Raw genomic sequence first — 22,603 nt, forward strand, 5'->3', positions numbered from 1 at the left:
AATTACAAAAGTTAATTACAGATGTAATTACATACATGTATTTAATCAAGCATAAGTACACAGTAAATACATGTATTTACACAATAAGTACATTGTAACAAACTATTAACTTCTATGTAAGTACATATTAGTTAAGTCCACTTAATATAAAGTGGGACCCCTTATTTTAATATAGTCAGTCGTGAACTGAGGTGGGCCGGTCTGAGGCTTCAAACTCCAGGGCTGAAAAGGAGTCCAACTCCGGCCCTGTCTGAAAGACAATGCTAACTGAGCAGTATAGAGTCCCTGTCACTATACTGGGGCATTAGGACCCACTCTGGCCGCAAGTTGGGCACCCCCTGCTGGCCTCACTAACACCACTTCCAGTAATTATTAAATTATTTTAGATTGTTTACTTTTTTAATGATTATAAGCAAAAACTTGACTTGCAGTCATCATTTTAACTGAATGTTAATAATTGAATATTGAAGTAATAATAATCTAGTGCTATCAGAAGATTAATTGTGATGAACCTCATATTTCCATATTTGTCTCTCCATTGTGAAACTATTGTGTGTTTATTTTATATATATAGAAATAAAAATGTCAAATAAATAAATAGGAAAATCAGTTTCCCAGTACTGGGTTGCAGCTGGAATTGCATCCGCTGTGTAAAACATGCTGGATAAGTTGGCGGTTCATTCCGCTGTGGTGACCCCGGATTAATAAAGGGACTAAGCCGACAAGAAAATGAATGAATGAATGAATCAGCAGGATCTCCACCCCTTTAGTCCACACAGGTAAAAGCAGAAGTGTTTTAGGAAAGTTATCGTTACGACTTCTCATAATGTGTCCTTTGTTCCGTGTGTGGCATTACAGGTGTCTGGACGGATACACACTCACTAACACACTCTCTCATACGCATGTTCACTCACACACTCACTCACTCACACTTACACACAAACACACTCACTCATACACACTTTCACACACACACATGGAGGATGATGCTGCTCTGTGGGTTCATCTCTGCACCTTTAATCATGCTGTGAAACACACACACACACACACACACACACACACACACACACACACACACACATGTTTGTTTTTGTGAAAAGTGGGGACATTACATAGGTTTCCATTCATTTTATACTGTCCAAACTGTATATTGTATTGCCCTCACCCCACCCCACCCCTAAACCCAACCATCACAGGAGACTGTGTGCAGCTTTACTCTCTGATTAAACTCATTCAGTGTGATTTATAAGCATTTTGAGAAATGAGGACGTCACCAATGTCCTCATATTTCACCTCCTTTTTGTAATACCTGTGTCATACCCATGTCATTATACAGATTTGTGTCCTGATATGTCACAAAAACACGTACACACACACACACACACACACACACACACACACACACACACACACACACACACACACTTCAGTCATGCTGTGGAACACACACACACCTTCAGTCATGCTGTGGAACACACACACCTTCAGTCATGCTGTGGAACACACACACACCTTCAGTCATGCTGTGGAACACACACACCTTCAGTCATGCTGTGGAACACACACACCTTCAGTCATGCTGTGGAACACACACACCTTCAGTCATGCTGTGGAACACACACACACCTTCAGTCATGCTGTGGAACACACACACACTGTCAGTCATTCTGTGGAACACACACACCTTCAGTCATGCTGTGGAACACACACACACCTTCAGTCATGCTGTGGAACACACACACACACACACTCCGTCAGTCATGCTGTGGAACACACACACACCTTCAGTCATGCTGTGGAACACACACACACACACTCTGTCAGTCATGCTGTGGAACACACACACTTTCAGTCATGCTGTGGAACACACACACACACACACACACACACACACACCGTCAGTCATGCAATGGAACACACACACCTTCAGTCATGCTGTGGAACACACACACACACACACACACACACACACTCCGTCAGTCATGCTGTGGAACCGGTTCCTCCAGTTGTGGAGGACAAAAAAAAAATGGAACCGCAAATATTAGGAGAGTGCCGGAGAGAAGCATCGCAGCGGACGCAGAATGGAGGTACGAGACTTTACTCTGATTATTACTCTGTTTTACAGCGTTCATCGCAGCAGTGTGTGTGTGGTGTGCTCAGAACAGACACACACTGATCTCTCTCTGAAGCTGCTCTGAAATACTCTGAGATATTGATGATTGCTGATGTGTCAGGCTGAGCTCATGTACAGGCCGGCTGAAGATTAAATCACATTTCATCTCTAATGAACTGTAATCATTAGCTAAATGAGTTATTAAACAACTAGCTACTGTAGTTTAATGAGGATCCACTGAAAAGAGAAAGATTTACTGTTCATTTATTGGTCCTTTATCTTATATCTGACCTTTTTTATTGTTGTTATTTGTTTTTAATTATATATATTTTGGATTCTTGATTTCCTGTTTACTTAAAAAAATTGTATGACTGTAGAGTATTTATTGAATATATGTATTAATATTGTAGATATGACTATAGCCAGTGCTGATGATATGGTATACATGATGATAAAGATCTTCCCAACACTATAAGTTATATGTATATGTAATTTAATACTAAATAAAATAAATTAATTAATTAAAAATAAAATTAGAATTCATAAAAACATGTATAAATATTCTCAATACTACTTAAAATCTATATAAATCTCACGCATACACTCACTGGCCACTTTATTAGGTACACCTTACTAGTACCAGGTTGGACACATTTTGCCTTCAGATCTGCCTTAATCTTTCATGGCAGAGATTCAACAAGCTACTGGAAATGTTCCTCAGTGAATTTGCTCCGTCTTTACATGATAGCATCACAATTGCTGCAGATTTATCGGCTGCACATCCATGATGCCAATCTCCCGTTCCACCACATCCCAAAGCAACAACCATGCCACATTCAAATCCCCTTTCTTCCCCATTCTGATGCTCGCTTTGAACTGCAGCAGATCGTCTTGACCATGTCTACATGCCGAAATGCATTGAGTTGCATTCATGTGATTGGCTGATTAGAAACTTGTGTTAACGAACACTTAGACAGGTGTACCTAATAAAGTGGCCGGTGAATGTATACGTGTGTGCGCATTGAGATTTTGGGGGTAAGAGGTATAATGTGTCATTTCTACTGTTGATCATCAGTTACAGTGCAAAAACAGCTTAGTTTCTGGCATATATGTGGACATATATGGAGTACTTTGTGTCAGTGAGAGTAAAACCTTTACACACTTACCTTGATATGTTTGGGTGAATCGAAATGCACCCCTCAGCTGTCAGAACACCATAAACACAGTATGATCAACAGTATTAATGACACATTTCACCTCTTAATCCCAGCAGGGAAAACCAGCAGCAGTCAGGAATGCATGATCATATGCTGCCATGGCTTTACAATCAATACATGTGATTATAGTGGAGGTCAATGGGGCAAAAACAGCACCAACATCACCAAAGCGAGTCAATCTGAACAGCACACAAGGTTTAAATGAAGGTTTTATTATTATTAATGGAAAACAAAACACAAAGGTAGTGAATGAATTGAATTGTCTTCTTGAAGGAGTCTTGGTGAGAGTCTGAGCAGGTTTGTCTGTTGGAGACGGTGGTGATATTTCTAGATGCAACATCAACAAACAGAGGCTGATCTGAGGATAGGGGTGTGTGATGTTACAGCTCAGCGTCTGCACACACACCTGTAGCACTCCTTCAGTCAGAAGCTGCTCGACGTCTTTATTATAGATATGCTTTCTCTGTGTGAAAGTTTGAGCTGTCTCTCTCTATCTCTTTAAAGGGCTAAAGCAGTTTCTTATGTGTTCAGCAGAGCAAAGTGCACTTATTACAGCTATGAAATTCACACAAATTAATGTTGTGTTGATCTTCACATGCTCACTCATACACACTCACATACACACGCAAAGATATAAATATAATACATGTGTATAATAATGACCGGTATGCATAAAATAAATTATAAATAAATACAAATAAAAAATAAATAGTTAAATATAATACATGTATATAATAATGTATGCATACAATTAAATTAAAATAAATAATAAATAAATACAAATAAATAATAAGAAGTAAATCTAAAAATAAATAAGTATAACAAATGTATATAATAGTTAATGCATAACATTTACATAATATTTATATGCAAATAAAAGTAAGACAAAAGGATGAACATGGGACGTAACACGATGCGTATCAAGATGAATAAATACATACAAATAAATAATAATATAGTAAATGTATATAATAATTTATGCATAACATTTACATAACATATACATGCAAATCAAAAGGGACATGACAGATGGACATGGGACATGACACAATGTACACAGTTTAATAGATAAGTAAATGAATAAATAAATACAAATAATCAGAATAAATAAATCTAAAAATAATTAAATATAATAAATGTATATAATAATTTATGCATAACATTTACTTAAAATATATATGCAAATCAAAAGGGACATGATGGATGGACATGGGACATGACATAACACGATGTACACTGTTTAAAATATAAGTAAATGAATAAATAATAATAAATAAAAAGAATAAATGTATATAACAATTTGAATGAAAATTGGACCTAACATAATGTACATTGTTTAAAAGATAAATAAATAAACAAATAAATAAACTATATATATATATATATATATATATATATATATATATATATATATATATATATATATATATATATATATATATATATATATATATATATGTATTTTATGATTAGTAATAATTAATAATTATGCATAAGATTTGCATAAAATTATTTGCTCTCATGTGTATGTTTTAGGTATAGTGTGGGAATTGATAACGATGTTAATAAATAAAAATAAACAATACATGAATACATAAAAATAAACAATAAATAAATAAAAACAACAATTAACAATAAACATCAAATGAATCAATAAATGTAAACAATGCATAAATAAATAAATATAAACTGTAAATATATAAATAAACAAAACATGAATAAATACAAAATAGCAATACAAAAATAAATAAACATCAAATAAATAAAAACAATAAATATAAAAAATAGATAAAAATATAAACAGTAAATATATAAATAAGGAATACATTAATAATTATGAAGCGACGTGGTGGCTCAGTGGGTAGCACGATCGCCTCACAGCGAGATGGCCGCTGGTTTCGAGCCTCATCTGGGTCAGTTTGAATAAATACATTAATAAAAATAAACAATAAATATAAACAATAACCAATCCTATTCATAATTTTTATGGACAGAATTTAGAGCTGGAGGGGGTCCGGTTCAGGGACCACAGGATTTCATCTCTGTTATTCGCAGACGATGTTCTGTTTTCTTCTTCAAACATGGTCCTTCAGCATGCACTGGGTGTGTGAGGGAAGGATAGAGCGTGGGATTGACAGGCGGATTGGTGCAGTGTCACCAGTAATGCGGTCAATGTACCGGTCCGTTGTGGTAAAGAAGGAGCTGAACTGAAAGGCAAAGCTCTCAATTTACCGGTCAATCTATGTTCCTACTCTCACCTATGGTCATGAGCTTTGGATCATGACTGAAAGGACAAGATCTTGGATACAAGCAGCCGAAATGAGTTTCCTTCGAAAGGTGGCAGGGCACACTCTTATAGCCAGGGTAAGGAGATCTGTCCCTGGACGGAGCTCGTAAGTAGAGCCGCTGCTCCTGCACACTGAGAGAAGTCAGCTGAGGTGGCTCGGGCATCTGTTTCGGATGCCTCCTGGACGCCTACCTAGGGAGGTGTTCCAGGCATGTCCCACCGGGAGGAGGCCTCAGGAAAGACCCAGGACACGCTGGAGTGACTATATGTGTCTCAGCTGGCCTGGGAACGCCTTGGGATCCTCCAAGAGGGAAGTCTGGGGTTTTCTTTTAAGACTGCTGCCCTCGAGATCCGGCCCCAGAAAAGCGGCAGAAAATGAATGAATGCATAAACAATAAATAAATAAAAATAAACAATAAATAAATAAAATAAACAATTAATAAAAATAAACAATAAATGAAAATAAACAATAAATAAATATTAACAATAAATAAATAAAAATAAACAATAAATAAAAAAATAATCAATAAATAAAAATACACAATAAATATAAACAGTGAATAAGTAAAAATAAACAATAAATATTAACAATAAAAAATAAACAATAAATATTAACAATAAATAAATAAAAATAAACAGTAAATTAAAAAATAATCAATAAATAAAAATACACAATAAATATTGACAATAAATAAAAACAATAAATAAATAAAAATAATCAATAAATAAAAATAAACAATAATATTAACATTAAAAAAATAAAATAATAATAAATAAAAATAAACAATAAATATTGACAATAAATAAATAAAAATAATCAATAAATAAAAATAAACAATAAATATTAACAATAAATAAAAAATAAACAATGAATAAAAATAAACAATAAATGTTGACAATAAATAAATAAAAATAAACAATAAATTAAAGAATAATCAATAAATAAAAATACACAATAAATATGAACAATAAATAAATAAAAATAATCAATAAATAAATATAAACAATAAATATTATCAATAAATACAAATAATCAATAAATAAATAAATAATCAATAAATAAAAATACACAATAAATATAAACCATAAATATAAACAGTGAATAAATAAAAAATAATAAATAAATAAAAAATAATCAATAAATAATTATAAACAATAAATATTAACAATAAATACAAATAATCAATAAATAAATAAATAATCAATAAATAAAAATACACAATAAATATAAACCGTAAATATAAACAGTGAATAAATAAAAAAACAATAAATAAATAAAAAATAATCAATAAATAAATATAAACAATAAATATTAACAATAAATTAAAATAATCAATAAATAAATAAATAATCAATAAATAAAAGTACACAATAAATATAAACCATAAATATATACAGTGAATAAATAAAAATAAACAATAAATAAATAAAAAATAAACAATTTAAATAAATATTACATAAACAAATGAAAATAAACAAGAAACAATTAAATGATTAATAAACAATAAATAAAAATAAACAATAAACAAATAAAAATAAACAAAAAATAAATACAAGCACAGACAGCAAACATGGACAAATAAAGAAAGGGAGAAGTCTATTTGAAAGTTTGTGACTGATATTCAGTAAACCTGACCTTCAGCACGAGTAACAGGGAAATGAGGAAAATAAGGGATGCATTTATGGAAAACAGTGACATATGCAGAGAGCAGCCATGCAAATGAACACAGTTAGACAAAGAGTTAGTGAGGGACTGATGGAGAGTGAAGATCTGCACTCACAGGTAACAGTTTCCTCTATTCCCACTGCTGTTCTGCTGGACTCGTGTGTCTTTGTCCGCCATTCTGGATCTGGGCTGTGTTTACATTTCAATATACATCTGTGCGTGTGTGTGTGTGTGTGTATTATTATGTGTTTGTGTATGAATGTGTGTGTTCGTGTGTGTGAGAGGTGTTTGTGTGTGTGTGTGTTATTGTGTGTTTGTGTGTGAGAGAGCGTGTCATTACAGTATGTGTGTAAAGTGTTTGTAAGTGTGTGTGTGTGTGTGTGTGTGTGTGTGTGTGTGCGTGTGTGTGTGTGTGATTTTATGTGTGCAGGTGTCTGTGTGTTAATGAGTATATTTGTGTGTGTCTATGTGTGTGTTTGTACGTGTGTGTGTGTGTGTGTGTTATGTGTTTGTGTATAAGAGTGTGCTTGTTTGTGTGCAATTGTGTTTGTGCATGTGTGCATGTCATAATGTGTGTTAGAGTGTTTATAAGTGTGTGTGTGTGTGTGTGTGTGTGTGTGTCTGCATCTGCGTATGTGCGTTTGGGTCTGATTGTGTTTGTGCATGTGTGTGTTATGTGCACGTCTGTGTGTGAGAGTGAATTTGTGAGTGTTGGTGTGTGTGTGCTTGAGTGTGTGCTATTAAGTGTTTGTTTTTGTGTGGCACGTGTGTGCATGTTTATGTGTATGTGTGTGAGTGTGTTTGTGAATGTGTGTGCGTGAGAGTGTTAGTGTGTGCTATTATGTGTTTGTTTTTGTGAGTGTGTGTGTGAGTGTGTGTGTGTGTGTGTCTGCATCTGCATATGTGCGTTTGGGTCTGGTTGTGTGTGTGCATGTGTGTGTTTGTGTGTGTGAGTGTGTGTGTGGGTGTGTTTGTGAGTGAGTGAATGTGTGTGTGTTTGCATCTGCGTATGTGCGTTTGGGTCTGATTGTGTTTGTGTGTGTATAAATGTGTGTGTGTGTGTGTGTGTCTGAATCTGCGTATGTGCGTTTGGGTCTAATTGTGTTTGTGTGTGTATGTGTTTCTGAGTGAGTGAGTGAGAGTGTGTGTGTGTGTGTGTGTGTGTGTGTGTCTGCATCTGCAAATGTGCATTTGGGTCTGATTGTGTTTGTGTGCATATAAATGTGTGTGTGTGTCTGCATCTGCGAATGTGCGTTTGGGTCTGAATGTGTTTGTGTTTGTGTGTGTATGTGTGTGTGTGAGAGGGAGTGTGTACTTGTGTGGGTGTGTGTGTGTGTGTGTGTGCATGCATGCTTGAGTGCTTGTATTAATGTTTATGTGTGTGTTTGCATGTGTGTGTGTGTGTGTGTGTGTGTGCACGTCTGTCTATATGTGTGTTTGTGTGCAATTGTGTTTGTGCAGGTGTGTGTGTGTGTGTTTGTTTGTTTGTTTGTTTGTGAGTGTGGGTATGTGTGTGAAAGTGTGAGTGTGTACTATAATGTGTGTGTGTTTATGTGCGTGTTTATGAGTGTATGTGTTTGTTTGTGTGTGTGCATCTTTGTATGTGTGTTTGTGTGTGCGTGCATCTGTGTGTGTTTGTTGGTGTGTGTTTGCGTTTACATGTGTATGTGTGCTTGTGTTGTTGTTGTGTGTGTGCGTCTATATATGTATGTTTATGCTTTGTGCATATATATCCATGTGCATGTTTGCATGTGTGTGCATAATTCTTTATGTGTGTATGTGTGTGTTTGTATGTCTGTGTTTCTGAATATGTGTGTGTGTATCAGTGTGTGTGTGTGTTTGTGAATATGTGTGTGTAGCTGTGTTTGTGAGTATGTGTGTGTATATGTGTTTGTGCATCTGTGTATGTTTGTACGTGTGTGTGTGTGTGTGTGTGTGTGTTCATTTGTGCATGTGTTTGCATGTGTGTGCATAATTCTTTATGTGTGTATGTGTGTGTTTGTATGTCTGTGTTTCTGAATATGTGTGTGTGTATCAGTGTGTGTGTGTTTGTGAATATGTGTGTGTAGCTGTGTTTGTGAGTATGTGTGTGTATATGTGTTTGTGCATCTGTGTATGTTTATACGTGTGTGTGTGTTTGTGTGTGTGTGTGTGTGTGTGTGTAAGCGGGTGACCAGTTTCTCACAGGTAGCCAGTTTCCTCTTTTCCCCTGCTTCTCTTCTGGGCTGGTGTTTCAGTGTCCGCCATTTTGGCTCAGGGCTGTACTTCAGTAGTTTCTGGAGATCTGTGTAAAGATCAAAGAAATGCTGACGTCTTTAATGTGTGTGTGTGTGTTCAGAATGAGTGTAAATAAAGCCCTTTGTTGTCATTACTGTGTGACTCAGGCTTCAGAAGAGAATAAAGGTGAGGTCTGATCCCGGATCAGTGGACCGTCAGCGATACTGCAGGTCTGATCAGGGGTCGTATTGACAAAACACCTCAGGGCTAAAAATAGCTGATAAAATCCAGAACTCCAGTGTTTCTCCAAGTGTTTCAGCACTGAGTACAGGTTAATGAAGAGGATATCTCTGCTTGTGTACTACAGTGAGAAATCTGTGTGTATTTATTCACACACTGTTTGGTTTGGGTGGTTTTGCTAACACACATTACTTTGGTTTTACCCTCAAAGAATGTTTAGTAGTAATGTATAAATATTTAAAGCAGGGCGTCACGGTGGCGCAGTGGGTAGCACTGTGGCCTCACAGCAAGAAGGTCGCTGGTTCGAGTCCCGGCTGGGTCAGGTGGTGTTTCTGTGTGGAGTTTGCATGTTCCCCCGTGTTGGCGTGGGTTTCCTCCAGGTGCTCTGGTTTCCTCCACAGTCCAAACACATGCGCCATAGGGGAATTGATCAACTAAACTGACCGTAGTGTATGAGTGTGTATGGGTGTTTTCCAGTGATGGGTTGCAGATGGAAGGGCATCCGCTGCTTAAACATACGCTGAATTAGTTGGTGGTTCATTCCGCTGTGGTGACCCCAGATGAATAAATGGATAAATGTGTGTGTGTTTGCATGTTTTGTGCGTGTGTGTTTGTGTGTGAGTGTTTTTGTGAGAGAGAAGTGGCATAGTAAATGGCGGGAAAAAGTTGACAGTGGATAGGACCCTGCATTTTAGGGGCTCTGTGATGGGTATCCCCCTACTCTTCACTTCTGAGATCGCTAAAGTATTTACACTAATACAGTGCTTCTCAAACTTTTTTCACCAAGGACCACCTCAGAAAAAAGTTGTCTCTCCATGTACCACCATAATGACCAGTATTGAAATACAGTAGCGTAGCTGGCCAAATTAGGCAATTACAGCCAACCCAGGCTCTTTCTGAAAACGTAGTCCCATGGACGTTTCTGGAGGCCGCGAAATATATCTCGGGAGGTACGTATTTGTGCAATTCTTGTTTTGGCGAATTAACGAGAGGCCGCTGTGTGTGCTTTTTTGCATCTCGAACGTCTCTCGCGAGCGTCGTTCGCACCCGCACCGTTCTCATGTAAACCCACAAGAGGCCGCTGTCGAACGACCGTTTGTCAAATTGGCTGAATGATTGACTGGGTGACCGGCCAATCGGCCGACCCACCCTTCTCCTCCTTCCCTAAACTCAAGCAGTTTTGCCGATTTGACCCGACCGGTACCGGTCCATGGAACTATTGATACTGGGCCAAATAAGAAATCATAAATTATTTTTGTAGAAAATATTCCCCCCGCCACTTGGTTTATTCCACTCACCCCCGCCATCTCACGTGAAATGGACTATGCCAAAATCCACCACGGAGCAGGAAGAACGTAGTGGTTGTTGATAGTTTAGAGTATAGAATCCGAGTCAGCAGAGCATTTAAGGATTGTGCATATATGTGTGCGTGCATCGCTAAGTAAGAACCCGAAATCATTGCAATATGTATCTATATGGAGTTTCACATAATCATGCTCATTAGGGCTGTAACATGCCAATGAATACATTTAATTCGGCTATACGGTTGTGTTATTGTTAATATGTTCGTCAGTTGAAATGTTTGGCACAGATGTTATGTATTTGGGCATATAAACCTTGATTGAAACATAATCAGACCGCGATAGTGCAACTAGCGCATGCATGAGTTGTTCATGATTAACCTGGATGCACAAGCGCAGCAGCTGTGTTCACGTGAACACCGGTCCGTTGTAAAATTGACAAACGTTGACCGGTCCGCGGTGATAAAAAGGTTGGGGAGCACTGCTCTACGGCAGACAAACAGCCCTAACCCAAAGCCTGGTTTATACTTCTTCTGTCGAGTGATCGGCGTGACCCACAGTGCATGCAGTGCGCGTAGCCGTGCATTTATGCTTCTGCGCGCTGTTTGTGTCGCTCTGCATTACACTTCTGAAACACTCGCTGGCAGTAGGTGTTTATGTTCCCCTGTGTCGAGATTCTTCACTGGTGTTTTGTATTTTCTCAACTCTACCTTAATGTACAAGTGGTTCAAACTCGCTCATTTTGAGGCGGGAATCGGCAGACATGCAACAACATTAATCATGAGGTAAACAATACAACAGTTTTTATCTGGAGCTCCTACACGGGACTCAACACTTGTAAACACTCGCTCCAACAGGCTTGCGCAGCTCTCATATCCTAGCCGCTACCAAGCCGACCAATCACAGAGCTTGCACCACACGTCATTGCAAGGTGTAGTTCCATTTTTTGAGAGGTGCGCGTCAGCTCCTTCATGGGACTCGACACTTGTAAACACTCACTTCATAGGGTTCACCATAGACTGTAAAATATATGGACGTAGTATCTGAAGCGTTAGGTTTGTGAAGAACCCGGATGAAGCTACAAGTAGGCGTGGCCAACTGTCGCCATTTTGTTCGGGAGTCATTGCACCGACTGGGGGATACCAAACAAGGGCAAAGAGGGGGAGCTACAGATGCTAGCATTTTGCTTAGACAGGCTTGTCTTTGGGAGAAACGCTGAATACTCCATTACCTACGACTCGTTTTTGTTCTGACCACATGTGCTTGGCTGTACACTAGATCAATAAAGAGTTTAGTGTCAGGGTTCTGCCACTCTGGGCTTGTAAATTCTTGTTTTGGTGGCAGAGTTTCTGTTTCTGTCATTAGCCCCTTTCACATAGTGATACCGGTAAATATCTGGAAAATTTCCGGAACGACTTTACCGGTATTTTAAATAAAGCGCTGTTCACACAGGCGAGGACGTTACGGAATTTTTCCGGAAAAGAGCATTCACACATCCATTCCAAAATAGCGGTAAATTCTGACATCATTCACCACAAATGAGCTTTAAACGGCTGCGCTTGTGTTTGTAAACATTTGACTAAATTACAAACGCTGTGGATGATTAATATTGTGAACAACTTTCGCAGGATCACTTTCGCATGTCGAGAAGTTCATAATATGTGCGTGTGCAGGCGCTCACAGGCTGTTTCATGGGCACACGCAAAGCTTGAAGGTAAACAAACAGCGGCTTATCATAAGCATCTCATCGATGATTATCTACACAGTTGGCATTAAGATGAACATATAAACTTGATCTGACTAACTTCTAGCAGCTAAATGTGTCTGGAAAAATATTCAAAGGCTTTTATCCTCATAAACCGCGCGGACGTAAATGCGTCTGACTGTTGTGATTGGCTAAAGCAGACGTCTCACGTCAGCACGTTCTAGACGTGCACGCGCTTATTACGGCAATCTTCCTTCTGCATTCACACAGCGCAGCATTCCGGCAAATTGCCGGTAATGTTACAACTTCTCTTTCCGGAAAATAGCCAGAACGAATTTGCTGGTATTTTCAAAAAGGACCTGTTCACACATACAACCTTTCCGGAAAATTGCCGGCAATTTTCCGGAAAGGTCTGTATGTGTGAAAGGGGCTATTGTGTGTCTCTGTGTGAGTGCGCGCCGTCGTGGGAGTGCGCAGAGCGTGCGCGCTACCACTTGATGCAGCCACGCGGGCTCTGCGTGGCTCGGACGCGCTTCATTCCCATCTTCTCCGTCTAGTTGGTTTCGATGGTTGACGCTGAGATGAAACATGCGCGTAGCATATGTGTGAGCGCACGGTAAGGTGTTCATCTATCGTGTGCTCGTGTCTTGCATCTGTTTGTGTTGTCCAAGCTCGTCGCTCTGTGTTTACATTGTGGTCGCGTGCTTCAGTCTTGTCCTGTTATTGTGAACGCGTGGTTAATGAGTTCTCTCATTGGCTGCGTGTTCTTGTCCCACTGTTTTGTGAGCGCATGGCTTGTGTTGTCTCTGTCATGTGCTCTCCCGTCTATTGTCTAGTCCCACCCTCCCTGTTAACCCATTATTAGTTAATTAGATTCACATGTTTAACACCTGTTTGTTCACCTGTGTATTAATTTAATTCTGCTTATATTCTCCTCATGTCTGCTGTCCTGTGCTAGTTCGTCATCATATGTAATCGTATGTTACCTTGTCGTGTGTCTGTTCCAGTCCGGATCCCTGCCAGCCTGCCCAGTCTAGTTTGGTTTGCTTGTTTATTTGTTTCGTTAGTGTTTTCCCCCTCGGGGTGGTTTGTTTTGCATACAATTTTATTCTAAATAAATACCTGCACTTGGGTCCTCGCCCCTTTTTCCCCTACACAACCATGACATTTAGACTTTTAGGGCCTACTCACACTATGCCATCCGTACCGTGCCCAGGCCCGTTTCCCGGATCGTTAGAGAAGTGTGAGTGCGCTGAATCGGCTTTAAGCACGGTTCACTTGGCCGGCCCTGGCCCGGTTGGAAGAGGTGTGCCTGAGCGCAGTCCACTTGGGCTTTGGCGCGGGACGCTTGTGTGTGAGTGCAAAACGCGGCAAAGCCCGAAACTGAAAGCGAGACGTGACTTTTAAGGGGCTGTTTCATATGGATTTATTAATCATTCTTACTGTTCAGTGAACGCAAACTGCCGTCGTTTATTAAACACGCAAACCCCTCACTTCACGACAGCTGCACCTTCAGCAGACCTCCTCATTCCTGCAGCATGAGAGCTTTATGATTGTTTATGAGCGCCAAAAGTGGCGGATCTGTTCGGCGAAATATCTGACTGCGTGTCCCCGCATCCCTAAGGACTGTTTGGCGAAATATTTGACTGCATATCAAACGACTGAAACGATATAACTAGAGAAATCTCCACTGTGCTGCTGAGTGAGAGAGCGCTTCTCACTGAACAGCGCAGCAGCGATGACGTAAGCGTGCCGAAGCCCGTTTGTGGTGTGAGCGCGGTGAGACGGGAGGGGGAACAAGCGTGCTTTGGCCCGGTTCGAGGCAACTGTACCTAGTGTGAGTACGGCCTTAAAAACACTGCTGTCATACATTAAGCTACTAAACATTGTTCTTATGATGTATTTAACAAATGACTTCCAAACTCTTCAGATATAGTGTGTGTTAGTTAATGACTATTGATGAACTCCAGCATAACACTGTATGACAACGCTTCAGATGACTGATCTGGAGCCTACCGCTAATCAATCTGGCAGATTCTGGAGTGCATTACAGCTCTAAAGAACATTATACATGATCTTAAATAAAACTAATACATGTATAGAGATGGTATAGAAGTGTATAACTTCCCTCAGCGGGGAAATGGAGGCCATGTGAATGGTTTATGAGCACAATTAAGTGCACACAGCACGCCATATCATCTGAAAATTGTAGGAAATAATTCCAAAAGGGCAACTGACTGTGTAAAGCCACATCAAACAACACAAAAATGTGATGAATGTGCCGAGTTCAGCAGCTAATCAGCCGGAATCAGCTAAAGTGACGGCGACCAGCAAGACCTAGCTGTCACACAGGTGGCCACGCCCTTAATTATTTACATCTAATATCACAATATAAACTAAAAGGATGAGAAAATTCACCTCCTCACAGTTGTCATAAAGGGTAATATCAGCTATATGAACCAAAATCGTTCTTTGTACCAGGCTGTAAACACTTTTTATTCTGCTGTAAAGTCGGCCATTTTAACATTGAGGTCAATAGAAATCTGCTCTGCATGGAGTCAGGACTAGCAGAATGCTGAATTGCAGTTTACTTCTGTGTTAGCTTCACGAGGGAGAGTGGGAGGTGGCCGCTTGGGGTTTGACGCGGCTTTCAGTCCCACCCACACTGGTCATAGCTATCAAGATGACCAATCACAGAGCTTGAGCTACACGTCATTGCGACATGCAAATACATTTTTTGGAGGTGCGTGTCAGCGTCAGCCACAGCTAGGGCTATGCGACCACGCCAAGGCTATGTGTGCGCTTGACGCAGAAGTATAAATCAGCCTTAAGTGTCTGAGTGTGTGTGTGTGTGTGTTATTATTTGTGTATGTGTCTGAATGTGTTTGTGTGAGTGTGTGTTTGTGTATGGATGTGTTTGTGTGTGTGCTTGTTTGTGTGTATGTGAGTGTGTTTGAGTGTGTGTGTCTGTCTGTATGCATGTGTTTGTTTTTCTATGCATGTACGCACATATATGTGTGTGTGTGTGTGTGTGTGAGAGAAATTTTCACTGTTTCCAGTTTATCCTGTTCAGCTGAATCTGCTTTGAACGTGACATTAGAGCGTTTGTTACTTTTGTCCAAAGGTAGAAACTATAAATACACCTGTTACCTTTGTTCTTCTCATTTTCTTTGTGTGTGTGTGTGTGTGTGTGTGTGTGTGTGTGTGAGCGTGCGTGCGTGTGTGTGTATTTATGTGTGTGTTTGTGCTTGCATGTGTGTGTGTATGTGTTTGTGTATTTATGTGTATGTTTGTGCTTGCATGTGTGTGTGTGTGTGTGTGTTGAGCTGGGTTTAAGTTAAGAGTTTTAAAGCAGAAGATGAAGTGTTTGTTAACAGTTGAATACTGTACTTTAGGGAAATTTGTCGATTTGCATGTGTGTTTGAGTGTGTTTGTTTATTAGTGTGTCTCCGTTTGTGTGTGTGTGTGTATATATATATATATATATATATATATATATATATATATATATATATACACGTGGGTGTGTATGTGTGTGTGTGTATTTCGTGTGTGTGTGTGTGTGTGTGTGTGTGTGTGTGTGTACACTACTGGCCACTTTATTAGGTACACCTGTCCAACTGCTTGTTAACGCAAATGTCTAATCAGCCAATCACATGGCAGCAGCTCACTGCATTTAGGCGTGTAGACATGGTCAAGACAATCTGCTGCTGTTCAAAGCGAGCATCAGAATGGGGAAGAAAGGGGATTTAAGAGACTTTGAACGTGGCATGGTTGTTGCTGCCAGACGGGCTGCGCTGAGTATTTCAGAAACTGCTGATCTACTGGGATTTTCATGCATAACCATCTCTAGGGTTTACAGAGAATGCTCCGACAAAGAGGAAATATCCAGTGAGCGGCAGTTCTGTGGGCGCAAATGCCTTGTTGATGAGGCCAGAGGTCAGAGGAGAATGGCCAGACTGGTTCCAGCTGATAGAAAGGCAACAGTAACTCAAATAAGCACTCGATACAACCGAGCTCTGCAGAAGAGCATCTCTGAACACACAACACCTCCAACCTTGAGGCGGATGGGCTACAGCAGCAGAAGAGCACACCGGGTGCCGCTCCTGTCAGCTAAGAACAGGAAACTGAGGCTACAATTCACACAGACTCACCAAAACTGGACAATAGAAGATTGGAGAAACGTTGCTGCTCTGATGAGTCTCCATTTCTGCTCACACATTCAGATGCTCGGCTCACAATTTGACCTCAACAACATGAAAGCATGGATCATCCTGCCTTGTATCAGCGGTTCAGGCTGGTGGTGGTGGTGTAATGGTGTGGGGGAGATTTTCTTTGGGTCCATTAGTACCAATTGAGCATCAACGCCACAGCCTACCTGAGTATTGCTGCTGACCATGTCCATCCCTTTATGAGCACAGTGTCTCCATCTTCTGATGGCTACTTCCAGCAAGATAACGCAGCATGTCATGAAGCTCAATCATCTCAGACTGGTTTCTTGAACATGACGATGAGTTCACTGTACTCAAATGGCCTCCACAGTCACCAGAGCTCAATCCAATAGAGCAGCTTTGGGATGTGGTGGAACGGGAGATTGGCATCATGGATGAGCAGCCGACAAATCTGCAGCAACTGTGTGATGCTATCATGACAATATGGAGCAAAATCTCTGAGGAATATTTCCAGTAGCTTGTTGAATCTCTGACATTAAGGATTAAGGCAGATCTGAAGGTGAAAGGGTTTCTAGTAAGGTGTACCTAATAAAGTGGCAAGGGAGTGTATATATGTGTGTATATGTATGTGTTTATACATATGTGTGTGTGTGTGTGAGCATTTGCATCTCATGTTCCTCTCACGTCCTCGCACTGCTGCTGTTTTTACTGCCACATTATTTACATGTATTACACATTCAGCAAACTCCTTTATTCAAAGCGGCTGCAGTGTTTTCAGGCTCCTGTACAGCAGAAATGCAGGCGAGTCTGTCAACATTTTTGCGCAGTGAAATGACATGTTTGCCTTTGTGCATGTGTTGTGTACGCATCGTCCAAACCTGTCCTGTCCACAGCCTGACGCCACTGCTATTACTACTGACGCAAAACTACGGCACACACGTTTCCATTACACAGGCGAACACAGCTCTATTCACATTTATTCATTTAGCAGAAGGTGTGTGTGTGTTTGTTCAACGTGACCTACAAATGAGGATTAAACACATGTAGTTTGATGATATGAGCAGTTTATTCCAGTAATATAATAACGATATATATTCCTGATATGGTTATTTACACTGGTAATATCTGTAAATGAGCAGCTTTCTGTATTTTGTGCATCATGTTTGTATTTTTCCTCAGTTTATTTCTGCGTTCACCTGCACACTTTGAGCTAGACTCTACTGTAGGGATGAAAGTGATGGTGAGAGAACAGTGGGATGAAGGGGAAGGGGAGTGAGAGGATGACTGGTTAACAGATGGGTAGGTTGATCAGACGCCCTGAGTCTGAGAGTAGTGATTGGACCCCCCGATTCAACCTACATGTAGGAGTGAAGAGGGTTATAGTAAATGGCAAGGGAGGAAATAGCTTTCCAATCAATAAATGTGATTATAATGGAGGTCAATGGGGCAAAAAAAGCACCAAAGTCACCAAAGAGAAGTCAATCTGAACAGTGCACAGGGGTTAATCTTCAATCTGGAGGTGAACTAATGCTCTCATATGGTGTTTTCTCCGAGGGCAGACGGTCAGTGAATCTGCAGTGCTTTGGCCGGAGGAGTGAAGGAGATCCACAAACCCTGAGGGATATAAACCACTGATCATCTCTTCACATCCAGTGTATATCAGACCACCGTCAGTCGTAAGTTTCTGTTATGATATGCCGCTCTTCTCACTCAGGGCTGCTGTTTATGCTAATGAGATGAAGAGGTGGGCACTAGTGGGCGGGGCTTTCCCCCTCTGATGACACGTGCAAAAGTAGAATGTCAATCAAAGTGTTTCTGCATCAAGTCTGATTACATAAAACACAATTAATTCATGTTCATCATCACAGGCTGGAGATATACACACACTGCTGACACAAAAAAGGGATGTTTGCATAATAGCTAACTAACTGTTATTGAGCTATTAATAAACTTAAATTTTTCCTGTGGGTCAGTGATTTAATTGGAGTAGCTCGTTACACTGGTCGTGATGCTGGACAACACAAAGGTGTATGTGGAGCTCGGTGTGGCGAAGGTGCAGAACGCAACCGAACCCCAGAAAGCACACAGGGTTTCGAGGGATGAGAATGGCTTCATCAGCACCAGTGTTTCCAGTCCAGATGAGGAGGACCAGGCCGGGTAATTACAACTTTATTTTAGTCAGCAAAGGCTAAAACTATTTGTCAAAAATATTTTTGTTAACTGAATTTACTATAAATGAAAAACTAAAATTAAATGAAACTAAAAACTGTCACCGAAAAATGAACACAAATTAATCACGATTTATCGCATGCGGGAAAAACAGTTAGTTTTGACACTATTTATGTGATAAACTGATGTACATCCAATTTAAAACTAGCATCGAAATAAAACTAAACTAAAACTTACAAAACTAAATAAAAATAAACATACATGTACTTAAAATTTAAATATTGTATTGAAAAAAAAACACAATGTAAACTTAACATAAACCAAACCAAAACTAACGAAACAAACTAAAAATGAATGTAAACGTACTTCAAATTTAAAAATAGTACTGAAATAAAAGCAAAATATAAATGTACATCAAATTTTAAAATATTATTGAAATAAAAACTAAGCGTAAATGTAGATCAAATTTAAAAATAGTACAGAAATATAAACTAAGCATTAACTAAACTAAAACTAATAAAACAAAATAAACGTAAATATACATTAAATTTAAAAATAGTATTTAAAAAAATAAATGTAAAATAAACTAAAACTGGAAAAAAACAAAAAATAAACGTAACTGTGCTTCAAATTTAAAAATAGTATTGAAATAAAAGCTAAATGTAAACTAAACTAAAACTAACGAAATGAACTACAAAAATAAACAAATGACGATCAAATTTAAAATAGTATCGATATGAACTAAAACCAAAGTGAAATGTACATCAAATTTAAAAACATTATTAAAATGAAAAGGAAATGTAAATGTAAATCAAGTTTAAAAATGGTATCAAAATAAAAACTAAACTTACACGAGGCTTCAGCGCCAACGCTTGACTGAAGGCGTGTCTGAAGTTGGGGCTGAAGCGATCATCATAGAAGCGTCAGCCAATGAAATTCAGTCAGCATTAGGCCACTGTCTAGCTGGTGTATTTGCGTAAAGCGATCTGATTGGCTGACGCTTCCGTCGGCGCTTGAAAAGTTGAGCTAGTCCCAACTTCTGCAGCGAGCAACGCCTCTGAAGCGGCGCCCACGGATCCACAATGCAGTTCGGCAACCATGACGTCACCCATTCAAAGTGAATAGGAAGTGTCGATGCTGACGCCCCGTGTGAATGGCACATAATAAAACAAATAATAAAAAAATGCAAATGTACTTTATATTTAAAATTGTATTAAAATAACAACTAAACATAAACTAAGCAAAAATTTATGAAACAAACTAAAAATAAACTTAAATGTACATCAAATTAAAAAAATATTACCGAAATAAAAACTAAACATGAACTTAACTGAAACTAATATAACGAACAAAAAATAAATGTAAATACACTTCAAATTTATCAACAGTACTGAAATAAAAACTAAACGTAAACTTAACTAAAACTAACAAAACTAAACTAAAAATAAATGTAAATGTACTTCATTTTTAAAAATAGTACCGAAAAAAAAAACATCAAAACACATCAAATTTAAAAGTCGTATGGAAATAAAAACTAAACGTAAATATAGATCAAATTTAAAAATAGTACCGAAAAAAAACTAATCATAAACTAAACTAACACTAACAAAATAAACTGAAAAATAAACATAAATGTACTTCAAATTTAAAAATATTATTGAAATATAAACTAAACGCCAACTAAGCTAAAACTAATGAATCTAACTAAAGTAAAACTGAAATGTGTACCCAATTTAAAAACAGTATCGAATTAAAAACTAAATATAAACCAAGCGAAAACCAACAAAGTGAATTAAAAATAAACGTAAAGGTAGATCCAATGTAAAAATAGTATCGAAATAAAAACTAAACATAAACTAAACTAAAACTAATGAAACAAAGTAAAACTAAATGTAAATGTACAGCAAATTTAAAAATAGTATCAAAATAAAAACTAAACGTAGACTAAACTAACAAAACTTACAAAACAATCTAAAAATAAACCTAAATGTACATCAAAAATATTATTGAATATAATAAATAAAATATAATAAAATAGCATTGAAATAAAGGCTAATAACACCCTTGTCCCAGATCTCCATCGGAGTCTGACCACAGCGTCAGGAGGCTCAGTCTGACGGGTATATCGGAGTCGTCTGGGACGTCCCGCAGTGCTCTGGTGTCTCCAGTGGATGATCGTCAGTCCTTGTCGTCGCGCCGCAGCACCGGTCAGGCCTTGTGCTCCTGCATTCGGGCCGGATCAGTGGCGACTCTGCGCTGTCTGGAGGAAACACCGCTCATGTTGTCTGGACTGCTGTTAACTCTTCTCTTCTGCGTCACCATGATTATTATCATCCCCGCCACCGGCAGGGTAAGACATCACTGTTAATGTTGCACTGTGTTGACATCTAGTGGTTAAGTCAGGTATTGCCGTCAAAATTAAAAATATTGCAAAGGGTTTATTACACTGGAGCTCTCTCAGACTTAATACAAATGCAGGTTGGTTAGACAGAAGTGTGTATACCTGACGATCAAGCCTCACACTGTAAGCTGATCAGCTAATGTCTACATTTATAATATTCAAATTGTTTGCGAATAAAAAAAAACCCATTTGTGTATTTTAATAACTCTGAATCTGCGTCTCATTTCGGAGACTGCTGCTGTCCTCTAGAGCGTGGATTTTCAGATGCATCTGCATACATTGATATATGCTGTTTTTTACCACCTGGCAACCCCGGGAGCTGAAATATAATTGGGTAAACTGATAGTGGGTGGAGTTACAGATCAAAGCAAAGCAGAGTAACTGACTTCAGCATTGTTTTTCAGGTAAACAAGTAGTTATTAGCATGTTTTTTTACCATCAGCAGAGTAATGCTGTGTTCACACCAGACGCGGAAGGAACGTCAAGCGCGAGTGATTTACATGTTAAGTCAATGCAAACGTGCGAATAGACATCCTGTGGAGCGATACGCGAGACGTTAATTGTGCGAATGACGCGGTGCAAATGGCGTGGCACGAATTGAGCGGTTTGCGTATTTGACGTGCTTAATTCGCGTTTCGCGTGCATCACTCGACTTAAAAAATCTGAACTTAAGCGGACATTCTCGCCGCGTTAACCAATCAGGAGCTTGCTCTGGCGAGGGGCGTGATTGTGACGTAGAACCTGTTCATGGTGTCCCGGGGGAATCCTCCAGCCGACACCGACAACAGTTCATCAAACTGGGCTTGGCTCAGTCAGAAGCACCGTTGAAAGCCTCCGTCATCCAGGTTCAGTTTCTGGAGGAGTTCATGAGCTCACAGAGCTGGATGCACCTCTGAAAGGATCTAGTGTACTCAGACACTGCTCCAAATGAATCAACGCAGTTTTTCAGCCTTCCTAAAGCACATAAACACTGTTATTTTCCTAATAAAATACATGCTAGCCATTTAGCAACGAAGCTAGAGTCACTGGGCAGACAGAAGCTCTGCCGGATTTGACGGTCGAATAAAGCGAGTAAACTCAGATGTTCACGTGGCTATTTACACGCGAATATCACG

The 22,603-nt window shown here is 39.0% G+C and overlaps 1 protein-coding gene across 2 annotated transcripts in view; it reads left to right on the forward strand.

The window, feature by feature from the left end:
* Positions 1–2,044: 2,044 nt before the first annotated feature.
* The window catches only part of si:cabz01112025.1, a 71,105-nt gene continuing 50,546 nt past the window's right edge, over positions 2,045–22,603 (forward strand). Inside the window, exons 1-4 of one of the 2 annotated variants that reach the window (XM_087260200.1) lie at positions 2,045–2,087; positions 18,478–18,594; positions 18,892–19,075; positions 21,161–21,437. In XM_087260200.1, coding sequence (XP_087116326.1) covers positions 18,927–19,075; positions 21,161–21,437 — 426 coding nt within the window. In that variant the 5' untranslated portion in view covers positions 2,045–2,087; positions 18,478–18,594; positions 18,892–18,926. Of the gene's footprint in view, positions 2,088–7,313; positions 7,401–18,477; positions 18,595–18,891; positions 19,076–21,160; positions 21,438–22,603 lie in introns of those variants that run through there. The other variant, XM_087260201.1, reaches the window with a different exon arrangement.

The sequence above is a fragment of the Danio rerio genome, chromosome 7 (assembly GCF_052040795.2).
Source record: "Danio rerio strain M-AB ecotype USA chromosome 7, GRCz13ab, whole genome shotgun sequence".
Lineage (NCBI taxonomy): Eukaryota > Metazoa > Chordata > Actinopteri > Cypriniformes > Danionidae > Danio > Danio rerio.